General features: G+C 41.7%; 2 protein-coding genes across 3 annotated transcripts in view; one reads left to right on the top strand and one right to left on the bottom strand.

The window, feature by feature from the left end:
- Positions 1-8,799, top strand: part of LOC119734365 (neurogenic locus notch homolog protein 1-like) — a 62,430-nt gene extending 53,631 nt beyond the window's left edge. The window contains exons 23-29 of one of the 2 annotated variants that reach the window (XM_038207855.1): positions 82-224; positions 733-1,088; positions 1,731-1,872; positions 2,191-2,477; positions 2,975-3,125; positions 3,692-3,789; positions 3,969-8,799. In XM_038207855.1, the coding sequence (XP_038063783.1) occupies positions 82-224; positions 733-1,088; positions 1,731-1,872; positions 2,191-2,477; positions 2,975-3,125; positions 3,692-3,789; positions 3,969-5,423 (2,632 nt within the window). In that variant the 3' untranslated portion in view covers positions 5,424-8,799. The remainder of the gene's footprint in view (positions 1-81; positions 225-732; positions 1,089-1,730; positions 1,873-2,190; positions 2,478-2,974; positions 3,126-3,691; positions 3,790-3,968) is intronic. The other variant, XM_038207856.1, reaches the window with a different exon arrangement.
- A 692-nt stretch (positions 8,800-9,491) lies between these two features.
- On the bottom strand, positions 9,492-19,893 carry LOC119734366 (phosphatidylinositol 4-phosphate 5-kinase-like protein 1). The gene is made up of 9 exons (XM_038207857.1): positions 19,739-19,893; positions 18,382-18,632; positions 17,475-17,552; positions 16,579-16,742; positions 15,103-15,265; positions 14,214-14,269; positions 13,301-13,413; positions 12,571-12,733; positions 9,492-11,764 (listed from the first exon to the last, which is right to left on the bottom strand). Exons 2-9 carry the CDS (start codon positions 18,595-18,597, stop codon positions 10,951-10,953), a joined length of 1,767 nt encoding a protein of 588 aa, XP_038063785.1. The 5' UTR covers positions 18,598-18,632; positions 19,739-19,893; the 3' UTR covers positions 9,492-10,950.
- Positions 19,894-20,541: the final 648 nt, after the last annotated feature.

Here is a 20,541-nt window from a genome sequence, read left to right on the forward strand (position 1 = left end):
CACATTACACTAGTAGGAACAATTCTACTCAATAAAGACTCGAAGAGAATTAATTCATTGCTCTCTCTCTCTCTCTCTCAGGTCCAAGACGTATCTGCGCATTGACAATCGTGGCTGTGTGGATGACAGCCATACCTGCATCCAGGATGCAAGTGAAGCAGCCAAGATGTTAGGTGCTGCTGCATCCAAAGGAGAAATTGACTTCCCGATTTATGGAGTTGGCAGTAAGTATCTGAACACGCACTGTGAAACTTTTAGAGTCACTGCTGAACGCAGTTACTTGTCTAGTGGAACATTAATGTTCCCATTCAAATAATTTTTGTTTTACATCACGTTCGAACCAAGAGATTGGTTTGGACCTGTGATGTCTGGAATGCATTACTTGTGCTCTACTTAGCTTACATGTGGGCAGCATGGCTTATGTTGTTGGCAATGCGAGTTTCGGTTTGATCCATGCATGCAGGCGTATGGCTACCTATTGAACAAGGATTTAGACTAGTTGGGAGATTGCCCACATGGGGATGATGGCCCAAATATAAAGCAATAGTTATCCAGAGATCAAGCTCAACTTAGTGTTTAAAATCCAACCATGTCAGTTTCCCTTTGTGGTGTATAGATAACCAAAACAAGTTCAGATTTCTCCCTGCAGGAGCTGCACAAATCCGTAGGATGCTTCCCTTTTTGTTATTCAGACAATCGTTTTGACCTTTGCCTTTTTGCCCTTTAACACAGGCGAGGAGGATCAGCCTGGCGCTGGCAACTGGCAACAGATCATACCGGCGGTGGTGGTCATCGTGGTCTTTGTCCTCGTGGCCATGCTGGTCATCGTCCGCAAGCGGCTGCGCTCCGGCGGCACCTGGTTCCCCGATGACTTCAAGTGGCGCAAGACCAGCACGGGCAGCCGGGGCTCGGCCCAGCGGCACGGACCCCAGGGCCGGGAGGAGACGCCAGGCGGCATGGTGGACGGCCAGATCATGCTGACCATCTCGGGGGCCACCACCACGGAGAGCAGCGAGGGGGACGCCCACGAGGCGCTGGACTGGGAGCGGTCCCAGGCCCGCTGCCAACCTCTCAATGACCGACCCAGGGTAAGCCTCTTGGTCATCTTGGGCATCTCTCGTTCAAAAGCATGCCAAGGCTGTGACAGCCCAGGAAAAGCATCTTTTGCCAGCTTTTCCAATCTATCCATCCATCTATCTGTTTATAGTCCATCTGTCCCCGAACTCGAGGGTTGGACTCGGCTTGTCATTGTCCTTATTAGCATTTCTGATTTCATCGGGCTCACATGTTAGTCAGGGTTGAGTATTCTGGCCGGATACTCGCGGTAAAGGATCACCCCTCTCCCCTAGGCATCTGCCACAGAGCCAATGCCCCGGGTATCAAAGGTCGCGCTCCTGACGTGTGGGGGGGGGGGGGGGAGTGGCTCTTACGCAGAGATGTAGTCAAGTCCTAGCTGACAAGTCAATCCCAAGTTAATCACAAGTCATTCAGTTTCCAGGCTATTTAAAGTCACAAGCCATTTAAGCAATCCAGGACATCAGCATTCCTTTGTCACTGCTCATTTTCCTGTTATTTATGATCTCAGTTGTGTTCAAACCTGATTGGACTTGTGACGGACTTGGCCAAACGTCTGCAAATTCAGAATATCAAATTTTTAAAAGCTGTGGTGCGGTACCAAAGAAAACCACCATTTAATCATCATGGTTTGGTGTCTGCCATTCCTTTACTAGATCCAGGCAGTGAGACGACTCAGCCCGTCCTCCACCGCCACCACAACCCTACCAGACTACCCTGAGCTGCACAACAGCTCCCACTTGATGCTGACACCACCCCAGAACAGCAGGGAGACGGAGGTGGATGACCCAGGTCAAGGTAGGTCACATGATTATTAAGCAGTAAGCCTTGTTTATCTTGGAGACTCCTTTTCAGTTTCTTGTTTGTGCCCAATGCTTAAAAAGTGTCAGAGGTGTTATTTTAAACTGTTGATGAGTTGTTTTGTGCAATATTGTGAAATATTCTTGTAGTCTGTAGCGCTTTTGAATAGCGAAGGGGTACTGTCCTCACCTCCCACAAGTTTGATCTTTGTTTGAAATCCTCCCAGGCCGACATGACTTTCTGAGGAACCTTTGGTTGTCATTATCATCAGGAATTTAAAAGTAAATTAATTTGAATTTGACTTTGCCTCCACAGATGGAATGACGCCGCTGATGTTCGCCGTCATCAGTTGCAACGACCGGGACAGCGACGGGGAGGAGTGCTCAGCCAACGCCATCGAGGAGCTGATTGCCCACGGCGCCAAAGTCAACGCCCAAAGCGACAGTCAAGGGGAGACTGCCCTGCACCTTGCAGCCCGCTGGGCCCAACCCTCGGCAGCTAAGAAGCTGCTTGAGCATGGGGCTAATGCCAACGCGGAGGACCAGTCAGGCCGGACACCGCTACACACGGCCGTGGGCGCCGACGCTATTGATGTCTTTAGGGTGAGTTTATTGGTTTTGGGTAGTTGTCGCACTGTGGTACAGTCAGCATTCTTTGCTGAACCCAAAAGGCAAAGCTGTTGCCCTCTGAAAGGCCGAGTCACTACCTGTGGCAGACTGACTGACTGACTGCCCGGGTTACTAAGGCTTCAGGTCCAGCTAGACTAGACAAAGCCTACTCTCGTTTCGAATCGAGTTGTGGGCGTGATAAGTACAAACAGTTGCTAAGAATGGAGACCTGATCTCGTAGTTACAGATGCATATGACAACAGGCAACGCCCTCAAAGCTTCAGAGTCTTATCGGTCAAGTATCACGTTGTGCACTAGGAAGTCAGGACTGGGAAGCTATGTGATGGTGTTTGGCCGTCGATTAGCTTCAGCAGTTAGCACTTGGATATTCACCCAAAGGTGCAACATAAATCACAAATCCACCACTTTGTTGGCCTTGGTCAAAACGTGCTCTAACCATCTCAATGGGGCCTCCCGTCTCTTTGCGGCAGATCCTGATCATGCACCGCGCCACCAATGTCGACGCCAAGGACAACCACGGCATCACGCCCATGATGATGGCCGCCAGGCTGCAGGTCAAAATTGACATGATCGAGGAACTCATCGAGGCCAATGCGGATGTCAATGCTGCCGATAACGAAGGTGGGTCAGAGGTCGTAGGTCATGTATGGCGTGCAGGAGCTGACAAAACTTTCTGCTGTTGGGCGTCTTCCTTTTTTTGTTGTAATATCAATGTATGAAAACAACTTTGTTCTGCAGTAACCAGAACCAGTTCGTGACATGTAAATGAGAGATAACTAACATGCTTGAAACATAAAAACATGACTGTTTAATGGTGTAACGTAACTCCTTTCGCTACACAGCAGTGCGGTGTGAAGTTGATCTGTTAACTGACCACTGGATATTAGCCACTGCAGTTTCCTGTTTACGAGCGTGCCAAGTTTCATGCTTAAAAGCTGGTTCCCAAATAGTTGCATTCACTATTAAATTTTGTCTGCTAGTATGTTACCTGCAAGGTTTAACCTTGCACACATATTTTTTTATAATTATATACCCAAAAGATGTTATGTGTCTCAACTCGGAAGATGTTCGTGAAAACATAATTTGATAATGTTGAGTTCATCTGTACTTCAGGTTATTTACCTAGTGAAAAGAGTAGATGTACTTTCATCAGTTCAATAAAAGTTCTTACCTTGGTCCCCCTTTAGGCAAATCAGCATTGCATTGGGCATCGCAGGTGAACTACATTGACATGGTCAAATTACTGCTGGAGAGGAAGGCTAACAAAGACATGCAAGACAATAAGGTCAGTAAAGTAAACAGAAACTGTCTTGAAAAGAATTCATCTCTAATGAGCATCATATTTTCAAACTTTTGGCCGTGCTTGGTCAACTGTCTCTTGCTTGATGCTAAGACTGAAGCCTAATCAAGGAGTTGTGTTCAAGTTTTATTTTTTTACAATGGAATATGTAATTCTTTTGGCAGGAGCAAACACCTTTATTCCTGGCCTGCAAGGAGGGTCACGTGGAGACTGTCCGAGTCCTCCTGGATCACTACGCCAACCGTGAGATCACAGACCATCTTGACCAGTCACCTCGCGATAAGGTGAAGGAGAATCGGCACCGTGATGTCCTGAAATTACTGGATACTTATAAGGTGGTGCTGAGCCCGAGTGCCACGTCACCGACTGTTTCTAGCCCAGCTAGCCTGGCCAACGGGGAAATGGGCATGGTGAATGGCTACGGTCACCCAGGCTCCAAGCCAAGCGCCAAGAAGAAGGCGTCGCGCTCTAAATCAGCGGGCCATCAGCAGCATGCTGCTAACGGAGACATCGCATCGCATGCCGGGGAGAAGGCCGACAAGAAGTCGTCGCGCTCACGCAAGAAGCGCAACTCAACAGATGCGCCGACCACGGCCTCGCTTTCGCCGGCCGGCTCGCTGGAGTCCCCGCGTAGCTTTGAAAGGACTTCGCCGCCGTTTCCTGTTTACGCCAATCAAGCGTCCGCGATGGTGGACTACCAACGCATGCCCAATGGGATGCACAACGGCATCCACCAAGTGCCGCGGTACGTGGAAGGGGCTGCGGCTATGAACGGCAATGCGCATCTCAGCCACAGCTTGCAGAGCATCAACCTCAAGACTGTCGTTCCAAACGGGGAGATTGGCTCCGACATTGGGGCCAGCGCCATTGCTGTGTCATGCCCGCCTGAGCACCAGTGGGGTAATACAGCCAGCCATCCACACTCACAGCAAAATCATAGACTCAGAGAGCAACAGCAGGGTATGGTCTCGCAACAGCAACAGCAGCAGCAAGGGGCATGTGCATCGCCGCCTAGTCTACCTCCTCTCTTGCAGCACTCCATGGCTCACGACATGGCGGCCGCCGCTGTGTCTGTTTCCAGTTCTCCGACAGCTCAGTACACGTTATCCCCGACCAAGGGATATTCCAACCAGCATCCGCATGTCGCACACCTGCGGCATCATAACCATCACATGCCCAGGCATCCCTCGCAGTACAGCAACGGCGACGTGCACATGAACAGGCACCCCAAGTCACCCGTTCACAGGTCACACGAACGTTCACAGCCCCTGTGTAAACAGCCGCAGCCGCACCATAACCACATCATCCAGACACAGCTGCCTAACCCGTCTGTGGTCAGCATCATGTCGGACAAATACCCAACCCCGCCCTCCCAACACAGTCAGGGCGGGTCGCCTTGTGCGGACAACAGCCCTCACCTGGGGGTGTTCCCGGAACAGTACCTGACGCCGTCGCCAGAATCACCCGGTCAGTGGTCCAGCTCCTCCCCTCACTCCTCGGCCCACTCGGACTGGTCGGGGTCAGAGGGCATCTCCAGCCCCCCTGGCCCTACAATGAATGGCCATATCCCAGACTCGATACCAATACAGTATAGCCGCTCGGCACAGGTCTTCATCTGATCCAGTGTGGATGATGCTGTATATTTATATATATTGTACATTGTGGGGACGCTGCATATTGTATTCCACAGACAAGGAAATGGACAGTGGGCTGTCGAAATATATACATGTCGCAGTCCTGCGTCTTCTTCCCCGTGTCTAGAACCCAGCCTCAAATGGTGAGTTTGGCTAGGTTTTTATGTGAACCAATCGTGAACAAGAAGATGTAGTATGTACTTTTACAAAATGTGTTAATTCTTTAATGAAAAACCAAAAGATAAAATGCCATCCCAATGATTTTAACTGTATAACCCTTTTTTATACCACTGTGCTGGTCCACGAAGTGTTTGTTTTCGATCATTTTTTTTTTGTGTGATCAAAAATTCCAACATTTGAGTACTATTTTAAAGTGTGAATAAAGAGTTCTTACCTGTTCCAGTTAGCGACATAATCATGAGTATGCCAAAAAAAAAAACCTTCATCTTTCCGTTTTAAATACCTTGAATGAAAAGGAGATAATGATTTTAACTAATCAAAGCATTCCTTTAAAAGTTCATTGCTGAAAACATTCAGTTCCTGAGAAGGTTCATGTAGCTATCCGTGTATTTCAAACCAACGACCAGTAGATGTTGAAACAGTTTTCCAATTCGGACCAAACGCTCCCCAGAAGTTAAAAACACAACAAATGAACCATTCACTAGCAAAGATTCGATGAACAAAAAAAATGTAAACAGCAGAAGACAATTTTAAGTAGGATTATTTTTGATATTGGGGATTAGTGGTTTTAATATAAGTAGAATCTTAATATAAATGGAAATCTAAGCGCCTTTTTTTATATATATATATTTTGTGTAAGATATTGTATTAAAAACAACAACAACGCATGCTGAGAACTCGTGGTTTGGTGGCCAGAGATGAACACTACTTTTCTCTGTAAATAGATTTCAAACCAGCAGGCAGTAATTGTATTCATATGCTTTAAGTTATATTTTAAGGAAGTGTAGATCGTAATTGTACAACTGTTGTAAAGTGTAGTTTTCCATCAAGCGAAAGGGGGATTTTGAAAGAGGACGAAACGTACCTTGAACAGTACACCTTGAGAATTTCCAATAGAAATTGTGATCGTTGAGGCCCATAAGCAAAAAATAAAAAGATACCCGTAGCCCCTGTTTGTGTCTGGAGATACCATAGTACAGTGGAGTTTTTGTATTGGAAGGGCTTTAGCTTTCCCAATGCATTTGAAATACTGAAAATAAAAAAAAGGGAAGTCACAAATGTGTCCAGTATTGAAAAAGCAAATGCTTGTGTTTGTTATAATGCTAGAGGAATTTTCCCAATGTTTTCCTCCACTGTTGCTTCTGTTGCACTGTTGATTTTTGCCTCAACTTTCTTAGTTTTTGTTCCCCCCCCCCCAACTTAATGCGCGGACAATCTTTTCGATTTTGAAGCAAGCAGATAATTATTTGTCTCTGTGTAAACGAGAGCGACCGACAGTGCCGCAAATTTGTTTTCAAACATGTAAAACTTGGGGAATGCACCTTTTAGCAAAATGTTGCCATGTAAAGTTTGAATTTCTTAGAACGTGTAAAAAGTCTTGTACAAAATAAAAGACCCTGATTAATTGGAAAAAAAATATATAAGACAATGAACTTAAAAGAGTCCAATGATTGCTCACAATTTTAAAGCTTTTGTTTACTGTTCCTATGAAGTGCTTACTATGGTTTGTTCTGTTGCATGATTTGGGATCAAGTTCAAAGAGTTGCATAGTTGGTAATCGTATAATCAAACACCAAACTGAAAAAAAATCAGCTGTTAAAAGAAGGCAGCGTGAAAGCTGGTAGCCAAGACTTCAGTTGGTAACCAAGACCATTGCTAGTACCCGAGACAAATTGAACCAATCATAAAAGCTGGTAACCAAAACAAACTGGTACCCGGGACATTATGCAGCTCTATGAACTTTTTCTCCCACTTTTGGCACTGCCAGCTGTAGGGTTATAGAGATTATTTTGTTTTTGTAAAAGAAAAAAATAATGAATATATATTGACCAGTGTAGAATCGACACAATCTCTAAGTGTTATTATTTTTCTGGTATGAGAATTATACATGTATAATTGCACTTAATTGTTTGGGTACTTTTTGTATGGTCAGCTATCTTTAGTACTTTAGCAATATACAAAGCACTGCCTTCTTTGTTTAAATATATTGTAGAGTTGAATTATTCTAAATTGATTATCTTTGTTTTGAGTTCACAGCAGACTCATCCAATTGTGTACTTAATTGTTTCGTTTGTTAAAGTGTAACGACCTGTTAACGGTTTTGTATATTTTTTTTTGGCAACTCATTTGCACAAAGAGTTAAAGTTCAAATGGTTGGAGGCATGGTGGAATTCCTGCTTTGGCCCAAATATAACGAGCTGTACAGTAATCATTGTTCTTAACGTTTGCATTGTTAAATATTACATTTGCATATCCTATAACAGTGTCCCATTTGTTAATGTGGCTAAGGTTTGGTCCAAACAAACTGAAACTATCTTGCTTTCCGGGTTCATAGTTATGTACTTAACTTCAGTATTTGAAACATCGTTAGTCCCCATTTTAGGGGGTTTATTTGTTTTGCTTATAGTAACATATTTAATTTGTCATGTTTCACACATTTCTTTAAAAATTCGATGTTTGCTAAAAAAAAATAATTGACATGTGCCTTAATGCTAGGCAGACGTATATATGTTAGTGCCTGTCTACTATAAACATTTTTGGCAGGGCTGTGTGTATGAATGAAGAGCAATGTTCTTGACCGTATTTGATTGCTCATGTCATTTAGGAAATACGAAGTCTAAATTTTCTTCTTTTTATCGAGCCATTTAGAAATTCTTTCGAAGCAAATAAAGCTGATCCAGAAATTTCTTAAGAATGAAGTTTCCAGTTGGGTACTAGTTAAAGCGAAATTGTGTGTAACTTATGAAAGACAAAAGGGACTGAAAAAAAGGAAAGATTCAGCTAAAATGATGATCAGCTAACGTGAAAGAATTTCTAACTCTGAAATGGCTGTCTTATGTGTACACAGCATAAATGCCGAACTGTGAAATATCCCTGCTTAGTGAGCATAGGTACTTACATATTGTTTACATAATTTGCACAAGTTTCCAAGTGTAAAAAAAACAAAAATTCTTCTGGCTGTCTTACTTAAAATTTTTCTTAATGTAAGCATCTGCCTAAGACCATTGTTATGTATTGACTGTTTTATATTTCGAACATTATGGTACTTAAAAAAAAAAACTCATTGTATTTTGCACGTTCCTGTGTCTTTTGATTTGGAGAACCTTGTATATCTGTTTGGCTTGAGTTTATAGATCAAAATAAACTGTGCAAGAGGCACACGAGAATATTAAGAAAAAAACTGGATGACTACTCAGATTTTTCCCACGGCGGTGTGAAACACGTCGTGGGCTTGAGCTACTTATGTCGGTTGGTTGGTGGGTTGAATGGACACATTACTCTGCCATATATTGTATTCATACAACTCGAGTATTACAGCTTTGCAAGTCTTACAGCTTTGCATTCAAAGACTGGTTTTGCAAACACTGTTGCGCATGCAATCTAATTTGCATACTTTGAGCATTTTAGATCACGCCCCATTCCTTTTCATTTTCTGTACTATCGAAGTATATATTTCTGTACTATCGATGTATATGTACCAGTACGGCCCAGGAGCACGGACGGTGCCGTATAGCCATCTTCACGTTACCCGGCCTGGCTGCTACCCGGCCGCCGTGGGTTGCACCACTTGGTGCTTGTTTTCATTCAAGATGTATGAGAAAATTGCTAAACCTCAGCTTGTCCCCCTTAAAAAAAACGATAAAATAAACCTGTTTCTTGTTCTGATAACTTGTCCTCTGATACTCTCATTTCCTCGTTTTTTACTTCTCATGAATGCCATTACAAATTGAAAAACACTGTAGAAAGTCTTGTGTGATTTGGAATTTCCTCGTTTTTTCCCCTGAATTCCCAGTTGCATGCCTGCTAAATTGGCCCTGATCCATAACATGGTGCATCTCATGAATTAAACATTGAAATATACTCAACTATATCTTCATCTTCATTGAAAGCCATACTGGTTGCATTGAGGAATTAAAACTATTTCGTGCAGATTCAGTATGCTTTTCAACTTGCATTTTTATTGTCAAACAGCAGAAATCTTAATATTGAAGGAAATACTTTATACAGGAGTTGATTTCTTCACTGCAATCTTTGATTTCAGTGATCATGATTATAAAAACTATTGCACAAAACTTGTGCGAACTGGTAATTTTTTTGTAATTTTGCAAAGATTAACTTGCCACACAGGATAAAAAAACTTTGCCAACTGCGGCACACATCACACAACAGCACTGAGTAATGGTTGAAAGGCTAGTCCATATAACACACAAAAATGACAGCAAAACGGAACACAGAATGTCAATAAGTAGTGGTTAGTTATCAATAGTAAACCTAAATTTCACACTAAAATTCAGTATGCTTTTCAACTTGCATTTTTATCATCAAACAGCAGAAATCTGAATTTTGAATGAAACACATGTATTTGACAGGAGTTGACTGTCTTCACTGCAATCCTTGATTTCAGTGATCTTGATAATAAAACTATTGCATAGAACTGTTGAAGGAAATACTTACAGGAGTTGATTTCTTCACTGCAATCCTTGATTTCAGTGATCATGATTATAAAACTATTGCACAGAACTTGTGCGAACTGGTAAATTTTTTGTAATTTTGCAAAGATTAACTTGCTTCACAGGCTAAAAAGACTTTGCCAACTGCGGCACACATCACACAACAGCACTGAGTAATGGTTGAAAGGCTGGTCCATATAACACACAAAAATGACAGCAAAGCGGAACACAGAATGTCAATAAGTAGTGGTTAATTGTCAATAGTAAACCTAAATTTTCACACATTGTTTTTGAGTTGAGCGGTCTTCTCAGAATTGCACTACTTTTAAAAACATAATCACTGATCCTCGTCGTGCACCAATACTTATCTCAATGCTGCAAAACCTGCATAATGTTTTAAATTTAAACTCTAATTTTCACGAGGTATGAATCCGGGCGATTCACAATGCAGTGCGCCACCAAGAGTTTGCCATGGAAAGTTCATTTTTTTCAGTGCATTGAGATAGATAGCCGACAAATTCGCAGCGTGGGACATTTGAAATTGTTAGTTTTCCGGTTAGTAGTTTCATAAACGTATTATCGAGTATATGTTTGCCCTTTTCCATCCTTTTTATCAATATGGTGTTTTTTTTGTAAGGTGGCAGAACGCTATATGCCCCAATCTATAACAAATTAGCTCAAGTTGTCCACTGACACTCATCCAAATGGGCCATGTTTTGTTGAACATAAGCTTGAAAAATTGACTGTCCATGGCGAACTCTTGGTGGCGCACTGCATTGTGAATTGCTCGAATTGATGAAAGGCCAATTAGTGAAAGTTCAATTATTTAGGTATGTGACAAGCATAACGCTTGTATCATCAAACGGCTTGAAAGACACATTTTACACAGTTAGGCCCTTATCAGGATTAGTTTCCTGCTCAGTCTTTTCATAACATTGTTCTCTGAAACGCTTTGCATAATGTTCAGGTTTCACAGTCGAGAAGGTTTCCGTCGGGTACCTGAGGCACTTGTACAGGTACTCCATCTTTTTCTTTATGCCATACTGAGTCAGGACGTCGATGATGCCGACGAAATATCGATCCTCGTCGCCGTCGATGATATGCAGGGGGTTCGCTATGTCCGGGAGTAATCTTTGGTTGCGCTCGTTGCACTTGTCAAGTTGGAATCGGCTGGTGCATTCACAGTAGTTTGTGCCCAAGTTCTGGGCTTTGGGCTCCAAATTTAAAGAGTGTTGAAGCTGGGAAGTACGGGTGCCCTGTATGTCAAGCTCTGGTTGGTTCCTATTATCTTCTACCATACCTGGGAGAGAGTTTCTTTCATTTTCACCCCCAGTTGTTGTGACCCCTTGCATTTCCTTGCCATGTGTCTGCTCAGTTGTATCGTTCCCGATTTCATCTCCTGCAGAACTTAAGTGATGAGTTCCTGTCCTAACTTTTCCACTTGCTGTGCGATGGTGACCAGCGCTGTGGCTGGCATGTCGCTGACTGTCACTGCTCACATTGATATCGAGTATTTCTTGAACCATTCGCTCAGTGTTGTCGCCCGTCTTGTCGGTTTCTTGGGCCTGAGACTGTTTGGTGGGCTGGCTGGCAGGCTGTTGGTTCTGGATGTTGGATCGCCTGTTCCATGTGGGGAATCTGCCACCACAGTCAGGGCACACGCTACTGGGACTGTCGGACACGGATTTTATTGACCTGCAAAGTTGCCAAAAAAGTAAAACGTTTGGCATTTTGTTAACATTGTAAAGCAAAGACCAAGCATCCCATGTAGATGCCTGCAATATCATATTTCACCTTTTTTAATATAGCTGTGCAAGATCTACTAATGATTAGACCCAGTAACTGGGGCGCTAAAACTTAAAAAAAGAAATATTTGTCTGTGGTCGGTCGTACAAGCTTGTAAAACCGACCAGAGACAAAATTTGTAAAAAGGAGTTCTAGCGCATCAGTTACTGGAACTAAATGATGATGACACCATGCGAAACAGGGCTATAGCTATGAGTGCACTCCTGTTTGTTGGCCTTGTTAACCCTTGTTAACATACTATTGACCTATCGCTGTTTGCGAGTTAGCCACGCCCCTTAGACATACCTATGGAATTTATGTCACTACGTTTTGTTTGTCTCAGATTTTGCGCGTTCCGCGTCCATTTGAATATCATGTAATTGAATAATGTTTCACAACTTGCGTTGACGCGATTCCAACACTATTCTACCACGACAGGTCAATTGCTGCTAGTTGTGAGAAACATTTCAAAAGGCAACAGATTTACTTTTAATGCATCGCAGAAGTGTCTTACAAAACCTGACATATTCTAACACACTGCAAAATAAAATTGACATTGTAAAAGAAATGAGTGTTTTGAATTCTCCATTGTGATGTCCTTCATGGGCTACCATAACACTCTAGACGGCTACAGTAATAGACTTTTTCTTTAAAATACAGTTGAGAAACCAGTCATGTCTCGGATTTCAGTGGTCATGTTGAACTTTCTAAATTACCTCCTTGCTCTGGACACCACGTCGGCCAGCTTATCCGATGTCTTCTTTTCGTCGGCGTGGAGTTTCTGAATGCCAAGCAGCAGGCTGTAGTCCATGATGCCTTGCTCTTCTAGGAACCTGCTGTCGATGTCAACTTGCCTCCGGAACCAGGATGCCTGGGCTCCTTTGAAGAAGGCATGAGGAGGAAGACAGATAAAGTATGATTCTCTACTCCTACAAGACAACGTTGTTTTGTGATAAATCACATGAGCTATTGAAAATTATACAATGGTGTATACAATTGCAATGGGCACTATCAAAATATAGATTGCCTTATAAATTTCTGTGAGGCCTCCTTAAAAGTATAAAAAAGCAAATTAAATTTTGCAAAAACCGTCGGTTAAATGTTATAACTAGGCACACATTTATGAAAACAATTGATGTAATTTTTTTATCCGTAAAAAAAGAAAATCAAAGTTACTAAACAATCAAAGTTACTAAATTTAGCTTTAAAGACAATTGGTGAAACTTTCACTATGACCATGTTCTCCCTTATACATTTTCGCATGTTTCTTATAACTTTTCAAATTTAATAATTGGCGAACTCAAAAAATAGCGGGTTCCAAAAAATAACTTTTCCCCCTGAATCCTGGAACCACAGTTAAGGGGTCTTTTGTTTATTCAAAGGCCTGTCACAAATACGGTTTGTAGATTTACTATTCTCATTATCAATAATGCATTTATTCCCTACCTATGTTGATCTTTCTTCCATCAAAGTTATTGTCCTTGAGAACAATGACTTCTTTGCTTCCTTCTTCTAAGGGTCGAACATAGCGACTGGCTGAGCAACCCTTCAAGTCATACCTGATTTAGAAAAAGACATTTCATTGGCTGAAGGCAAGCCTTTGAGTCATGTCAATATGAAACAAGACAGGCGATTGGCTGAATGACTCACATATTCTACTCAGACTGGCTGAGCAACCCTTCAAATCATACCTCATATAGAACAAGACATTTCATTGACTGAAGGCAACCCTTCAAGTCATTTTAATTTGAAACGAGACAGGTGATTTGCTGAACGACTCACATATACTCTACTCAGACTGGCTGAGCAACCCTTCAAATCATACCTAATATGAAAGAAGACATGACATTGGCTGAAGGCAAGCCTTTGAGTCATTCTAATTTGAAACAAGACAGGTGATTGGCTGAACGGCTCACATATTCTACTCAGACTGGCCAAGCCACCCTTCAAATCAATACTACTATGAAAGAAGACATGTCATTGGCTGAAAAGCAACCCTTTGAGTCACTTTGTTATGAAACAAAATTAAGACATGTGATTGGACTACTCACATATTTTACTGAGACTCATAAAGTAAAACTGCATTATAACCATCTATTTTCAAACCTTGAATGGTAAATATAAAAGAATTAAATCAGAAGACATAACCACATTAAGTTATTTAAGCTAATGGTTTACATACTGAGGCATGGAAAACTGAATTTCACATTTTGTGCTGGGGTAAATATCTCTATACATGTATCTTCATTGACATTTCATTTTCTCTTTTTTTCCCGCATAAGCAAAAAACTATAAGATGGATATTTTTCAAAAAGAAAGATGGAGGTATAACGTTGACGCACACTGATCAATACGTTACCTTTCTGTTATCCGTTCATCAGGGTAGAAAACACTCTGCATTACTGTAAAATAAAGCTGAAAAAGGAAAAACGGAAACGTTCTTAGATGCCACTGGGACTAAAAGAATGACAACAATTCTTGTTGATGCAGTGAAGAAAGGGAGAGCTCACGAGTCCAAAAGTGGCAATTTATGTATCATTTATTATTTTTTTTTATTTGCTCCTACTTTTAGCATGATTAATATGTTGTATATTTTGTATGGTTTTACGTGAAAGTGAACCGGCTGTATACTCAATTTATAAGATGAGGTTTAATGAATATAGTGTATGTTACCAAAAATCATACCAAACATGAAATGGCAACCAATATTTTGACACAGCCGCAACTCAACAATTTAGTCTTACACTGGACTTAAAATTTTAACAAAATGTGGAAGAAACAGGACACATAGTTGAGATGATGTCATAATAATAATCAGTAATCGGCATTTGTATAGCGCTTTTACATGGAGCTAGGGTATCAAAGCGCTATAGAATTATTATTTTCCCTGTTTCAATGGGCAAACACTCCTGAAACCTTCTCAGCTCCCTGGGGAGTATATACAGCTTGATGCTGCCTGTTAGGCGCAAGGAAGCTAAATCAACCATGCACAATAACCATCTCTGCCCTCACAGGTACCCATTTACTCCTGGGTGGAGAGAAGCAATGAGTGACAAAGCGCCTTGCCCAAGGGCACACGCACCATGACCCCAGGCTGGACTTGAACCCACAACCTGCAGAATTACCCGCAGACCACGAATCCAATGCCCTTAGCCACGAGGCCACAGCACTCCACATGTTGAACTCTAGGATGAAATTGAAATGACTGATTCACACAAGACTTTGTTTTAAATAATACCGTGACTTACCCCTTTACTGCCACTCATCTTGATGTAGTAACAGCCCATGATCTTGACCAGCAATGAATGAGGGAAGTCATGAAAATGCCTGACAAGGCGACGCAGGAATTGACTCCTCAAGAAAGCGATGTCCTGCGACTTCTCTGTCTTCATTATGAAGGCTTTGTTGTTGCTGAACACAAAAATAAATTATTTCCAATCTCAGATTTCAAAAACTCCTTGACAACAGACTTAATCATCTTGATTAGATATAGTGATTACTTTGTGTTAGGGGAACCTATGTTCGCTTAAAATTATAGTACAGAAGACAATATCAGGCAGACATTAATTGTTCTTGTTTTAATTCCATCTAAATAAGGCAATTAAGTCCAAAGTCCGAGATAAAACCATGTGCAAATGATATTAAAGCAGCTTGTCTTCTCTACTGGGTAGCATTTTGAACTGATTTTCAGCTCATCAAACACTACAGTTGCTGAGCTATATACAGAAAAATGGCTTTAGTATGAAGCCCGATCGAGAAGGTTGGAAATTTATTTCGTTGGTTCTTTATTCTTTGGAACGATTTACAAATACTTTCGCATGATTTACTAATTCGTTCGCACGATTTACTAATTCGTTCGCACGATTTACTAATTCGTGTGCACAAGTTACTAATTTGTGCTGGTGCTCTGATTGGCCATGTTGTGGGAGCGATGTAGTAAAGCTTGGAAAAAAAACAGCAAATAGTGGGAAGGAATAAGTAAATCATGCGCACCATTTAGTAAATCATGCGCATGATTTAGTTTATAAACTGTACAGCACCAAACTGCCCTTCCCTGTGCGAGCGCTCAAATCCACCCTAGCACTTTGTTGTTTTATGGATTCATAAAGTGAATAAACACAATGTAATACAATTTAGTACAGTGCTAATTAATACCACTCAAATAAGAATTAATTTGAGTGTGTTACGGTAAAATGAGTAAAACTAATTTCGCAGTGGCTATTGTTACGGCAGCCGTAATGCATTTCCCATTTTCTATCGTTACGGTAGACTGTAGACCCGTGAACGTGGCTTGTAAACTACATACAACGCCACATTCACGGGTCTAGGTAGACTGCAACTTTTATAAAAACATGAGAAGAAAATATAAAATTAGAAGGAAAAAAGTGAATTTGAACGTTATGAAATTCGAACTCGCAACCTCTTATTTCCCTTTTAAAAAAAATCTTCCAAAGCCTCAGGTTAGAAAAGGAAAAAAATTCGAGTGCAAAACTGAGATGCGAACCCGCAACCTCGCGGTGCAAAATCCTACCCTTTATCGACTGAGCTGTCGCAATGCTCGCTAAAACGTGGGGAAACAAATAATTATATACCTGCGTGCGTATCAAAAAAGTATCGTAGAGGGCGCTAAACAACGGCTGCCGTAACGATAGCCACTTCGAACTAATTTATTTGGAACTTGAAAGTGCCTCATATTCGTATAAATCTTCCATCAAATTGCTTACCACAAGAAGAACATCATGCCACTCTTCGAGGAGGTGATGAATTCCAGGCAGGGTACAGGCGGGCCGGAGGGTGCTAGGGACTCCAGGTATTCAGTGTCTGTTACCCCAACCAAGGCACGCAAGGAGGCGAAGACCTTGGGAGCGTAGCAGCGGAATTCAAATTGCTGACATGAAGTAAAGGACAAGATTAAGTCTAATTGCAGTATACGCACTGCTCTATCAGATTTGAATTCGATGGGCCATTCCACCAGCTGACCCTGGCAGACTAAGTGGTGTGCCGTGGTTAGGACATTAATCAGCACCGAACTAGAAGTAGGTGGTCATGGGTTCGAGTCCCTCCCGAGTAAGCTTCTTAATTATTTTTTTTCTCACATAACACTGATTATACAGTGCCAAGGGCGTAAATCCAGGGGAGGTGGGAGGGGAAGGGGAGAATATCTCCCCCACTTTCTGATGGGGGGGGGGGGGGGGAGGGGGATGGATCATTGGATCATCCCCACCCCCGCCCCCACCCCCATGTGAGAAACCAAAAAACTCTGATTTTGAGGTTAAACAATTTTTCCAACAGTCTAAGCGCATTATCAAACAGAGAACATACAAAAGCTTTTTACTGCACCGTTTTGATGTAAGGTTAAGGGACTTAAGCACAACGTTGCAAAGATGTAGATTGTACATCCTAAACCCCCCCCCCCTCCTTGCTCTCTTTGGGTTTTTTGGAAGGATTTATTTTAGGATTATTGGTCATCTCCCATCCCCCACTCGCCGACGACGATTTACGTCGCTGTACAGTGCTCATATGTTGGTGAGAAGCAAAAACTGAATCAAAATCGCGTAAATTTTTCCCTGTAAACCGGCTCAACCTCAGAGGGGAACTGACAAAAAGTAATGTCATTTACCTTTTTAATATCTTTCTCAAAGTGCTTTTGTGTTGTGACTTCAAGATAGTCCTCCTCCTGGTGTGTCACACTTTCTACCTGGGTGAACATAGATGTCAAACAATTACTTGAAAAGATCACTTTCAATTGCAATCAAATAAGCCTTCTGGCACAATAAATCCAGTCTTCTTTAGCAGGAAATAAATACATTCTAAAACCCAGTAGAACACATGATAAAGAAATTAATTGTACCAAAAATATAAAAATACAGAACAAATAAAAGTTCCTTTCAGGGGAAATTAGGAACACTATTTGAACTTAAATTGAAAAAAAAGAAGAAACTCTTTATTCAGAAAGTTATTAACATTTTAGAAAATCTTGGACATTTTCTCACCAGACTAACTTTTGTTTAACTACTATAACATGTCCCAAGAGGTTATTTGCCAGAAGTGGAGTTTTGATGAGGGTTGGGGGATGTGACCAGAGGGGTGGGGATTCAGATGGGGGGGGGGGGCAGTGTTGAGGTAGGCTGGTGTACTGCTACTCCCCACACCCGAATTGTGCCTATCCCCCTCTTTCCAACTACCCCATGGCCATAATTGTGGTCCAAGTATACCCCAAGGCCAATAAGCCAGCATGGTGTGAGGGGTGGTCTTTTTCATTGAAAACTGGACCCTTTTATTAACATTCAAAAATGTACGATACCACAACTCATGCGGACAAAGCATCAACAATAAACCAGTTAAAGTACTTTAAAAGTTTTATAATTGGATTTAGTTATGATTTAAATGGACATCTAAAAAATTAACCGTCTAATTTGGAAGGGTTGTTTAATTGACCACACCCCCACGTCCACTGGCTTTGGCCCTGTACTCCCCTCCCAGGACTGCACCTCTTCGTCCACCTTCGATCCTCCATCATATCTCACCTCAGAGGTAGGGTGTGGCTCAATGCAACCCCTCATCCCCATCTGAATGCATCGGGAGACATTGTACAACCGGTGCTGCTGGTCTATCTCAATGATGCCTCGGTGACTCCACTGCTGCTTGGCCTTTCGAACCAGTGTTGCAAAACTGGCCGCCTCCTTCTGGACACGCCCATCCGGTGGGGATGATGAAGACGGCAAAGTTGGACCCTCCGTCATATTTTTTATTACAGTCAACAAAAAAGACTGGCGTTCTGTGTAAAATAAACAATCTAGTTGATTGCAGCATTTACATACAGCCTCAGAGAGAAAGATAAACAAGTGAACAAATTGACTGTATTACTAGGGGGGGGGAGGAGCGCTGTTCAAGTCCAACGATCATGAACACTATAGTACAGAATAGTGTACAAACAGACCCGCACCCCAGCTGGCTAATAGTTCTAATGTTGTGCACAGTTGGGGATTATTACCGGTGTAATTGTCACAATTTTTTCTGGGTTATCACAGCTGGGGCGGGGGGGGGGGGGGGGGGGGGGGGGGAGTCACACTATTTAAAAATAAATTTCAATGGAAAAAAAACAGAGTCTGAGCTTTTTTTTTCCCGATCCCACAATCCCCCTTTCTAGATACAGCACTTGGTAGACCTACGTTTCCTGGTGGATGCCTTACCAACTCCAATTTAGTTGTTAATTTGGATGATTACTGGTGACCTCACAAACGTTATTATTTTCCAAAGGAGTAAGGCAAAACAGGTTAGCCAAGGGTCCTTATTTCTTTGACAACAATCACCGTCTTGAATTTTTGTTTGGAAACTTTCATAACATTTCTTAAATGTGTTAGACAGAGGGTTATCGTTTTCATGATATTTTTGTTTGTTGAGCAAGGTAAATATTCACTCTTTCATCCCCCCCCCCAGTTAACTTGGAATTTTAAACTGAATTGTTTATTTCAACGGAATAAGCTTAATTTATCAGCTTGTTGCATATTCCAAAAGTTAAATGCCTGCACACCAGTTGCCCCTGACAATTTTTCAAATATTTTCAGTATCATGAAAACAAAATAACTACAATGTAATAAAAGTTTGCAAGAGAAAGAATCCTGGAAAGAGTGTAGTAGGACGCCACTTCTTTGGTTGTGGACAAAGTCTATGGAGAGTCCAGTGCATTTTCAAAGTTTTTTCTAAAAGTTTTGGAAATGTTTCTCCGAGTCCGAGGTCCAGATTCATGTCTTTTTAACATTTTTGCAAGGACAGACCTTCATTGACATAATGGTGAAAAAAAGTGGCATCAGGATGCAACATTCTTTCCAGAATACTTAATTTTGTATCTATTAAACTTGGCACTTCGCAATCAAGGCATACCATATCAAGCAATGAGAAGATATTCCAATCCACAGTGTTGAGTGTTTCCAACAATGGGAGTCATGTTGTGTACACCAGTGCCAGGGTAACTCATCCTGCACGTTCAATCACCAGGAATGTCTGTACATTGTAGTACATTGGTAGTGCATGTACAGAAAGGGACAGGTGAGTTACACCTGCCAAGGCACAATAGCGGTGCTGGACTGTTCCACTTTTACAAAAGGTAACTCTAAACTCCATGAAGTGATTTTCATATGAGGGGCAATTTTAAGAGCTTAATTCAGTGTATTGAAACGTAGGGAAAGTAACATTATTGGCCTTTGAGTGGTTTCTTATTAATTGTTGTTAATTTCAATCTGGTGTTATTCAGTCATTAGTTAATCTAAAGTTTGAGAAAAATGATCATGCACCAAATTAGCAGAACTCGTATTGACTGGACAGTCTTGTTGCAGTACGTCGACAGATTTTACATTTAATGAAGTTGGAAATATAATACTTGAGTATACATGTAGCATGCTCTAAAAACCATCAAATTCGCTTTGAAATGTGATGTTGTACCACACGTTGTGTAGCATATGATGCAGTACGTACAGTTGTGCCATGGGGATGAAGTCTTTGAGGCAGGAACAAGTGGAAAATATTTGTTTCAACAACTGTCACCTACTATAATACACAATATCTTTATTAACAACCCTGTTTAGGCAAACATAATTATGATTTATAAAATCTACTTTTTTTTAAAAGACGGGCCTTCAAAAGGACTTTGATGAATATTTTTAACATTTAAACTGAGATATTATTGC

Source organism: Patiria miniata, unplaced genomic scaffold, assembly GCF_015706575.1.
Source record: "Patiria miniata isolate m_02_andy unplaced genomic scaffold, ASM1570657v1 HiC_scaffold_27, whole genome shotgun sequence".
NCBI lineage: Eukaryota > Metazoa > Echinodermata > Asteroidea > Valvatida > Asterinidae > Patiria > Patiria miniata.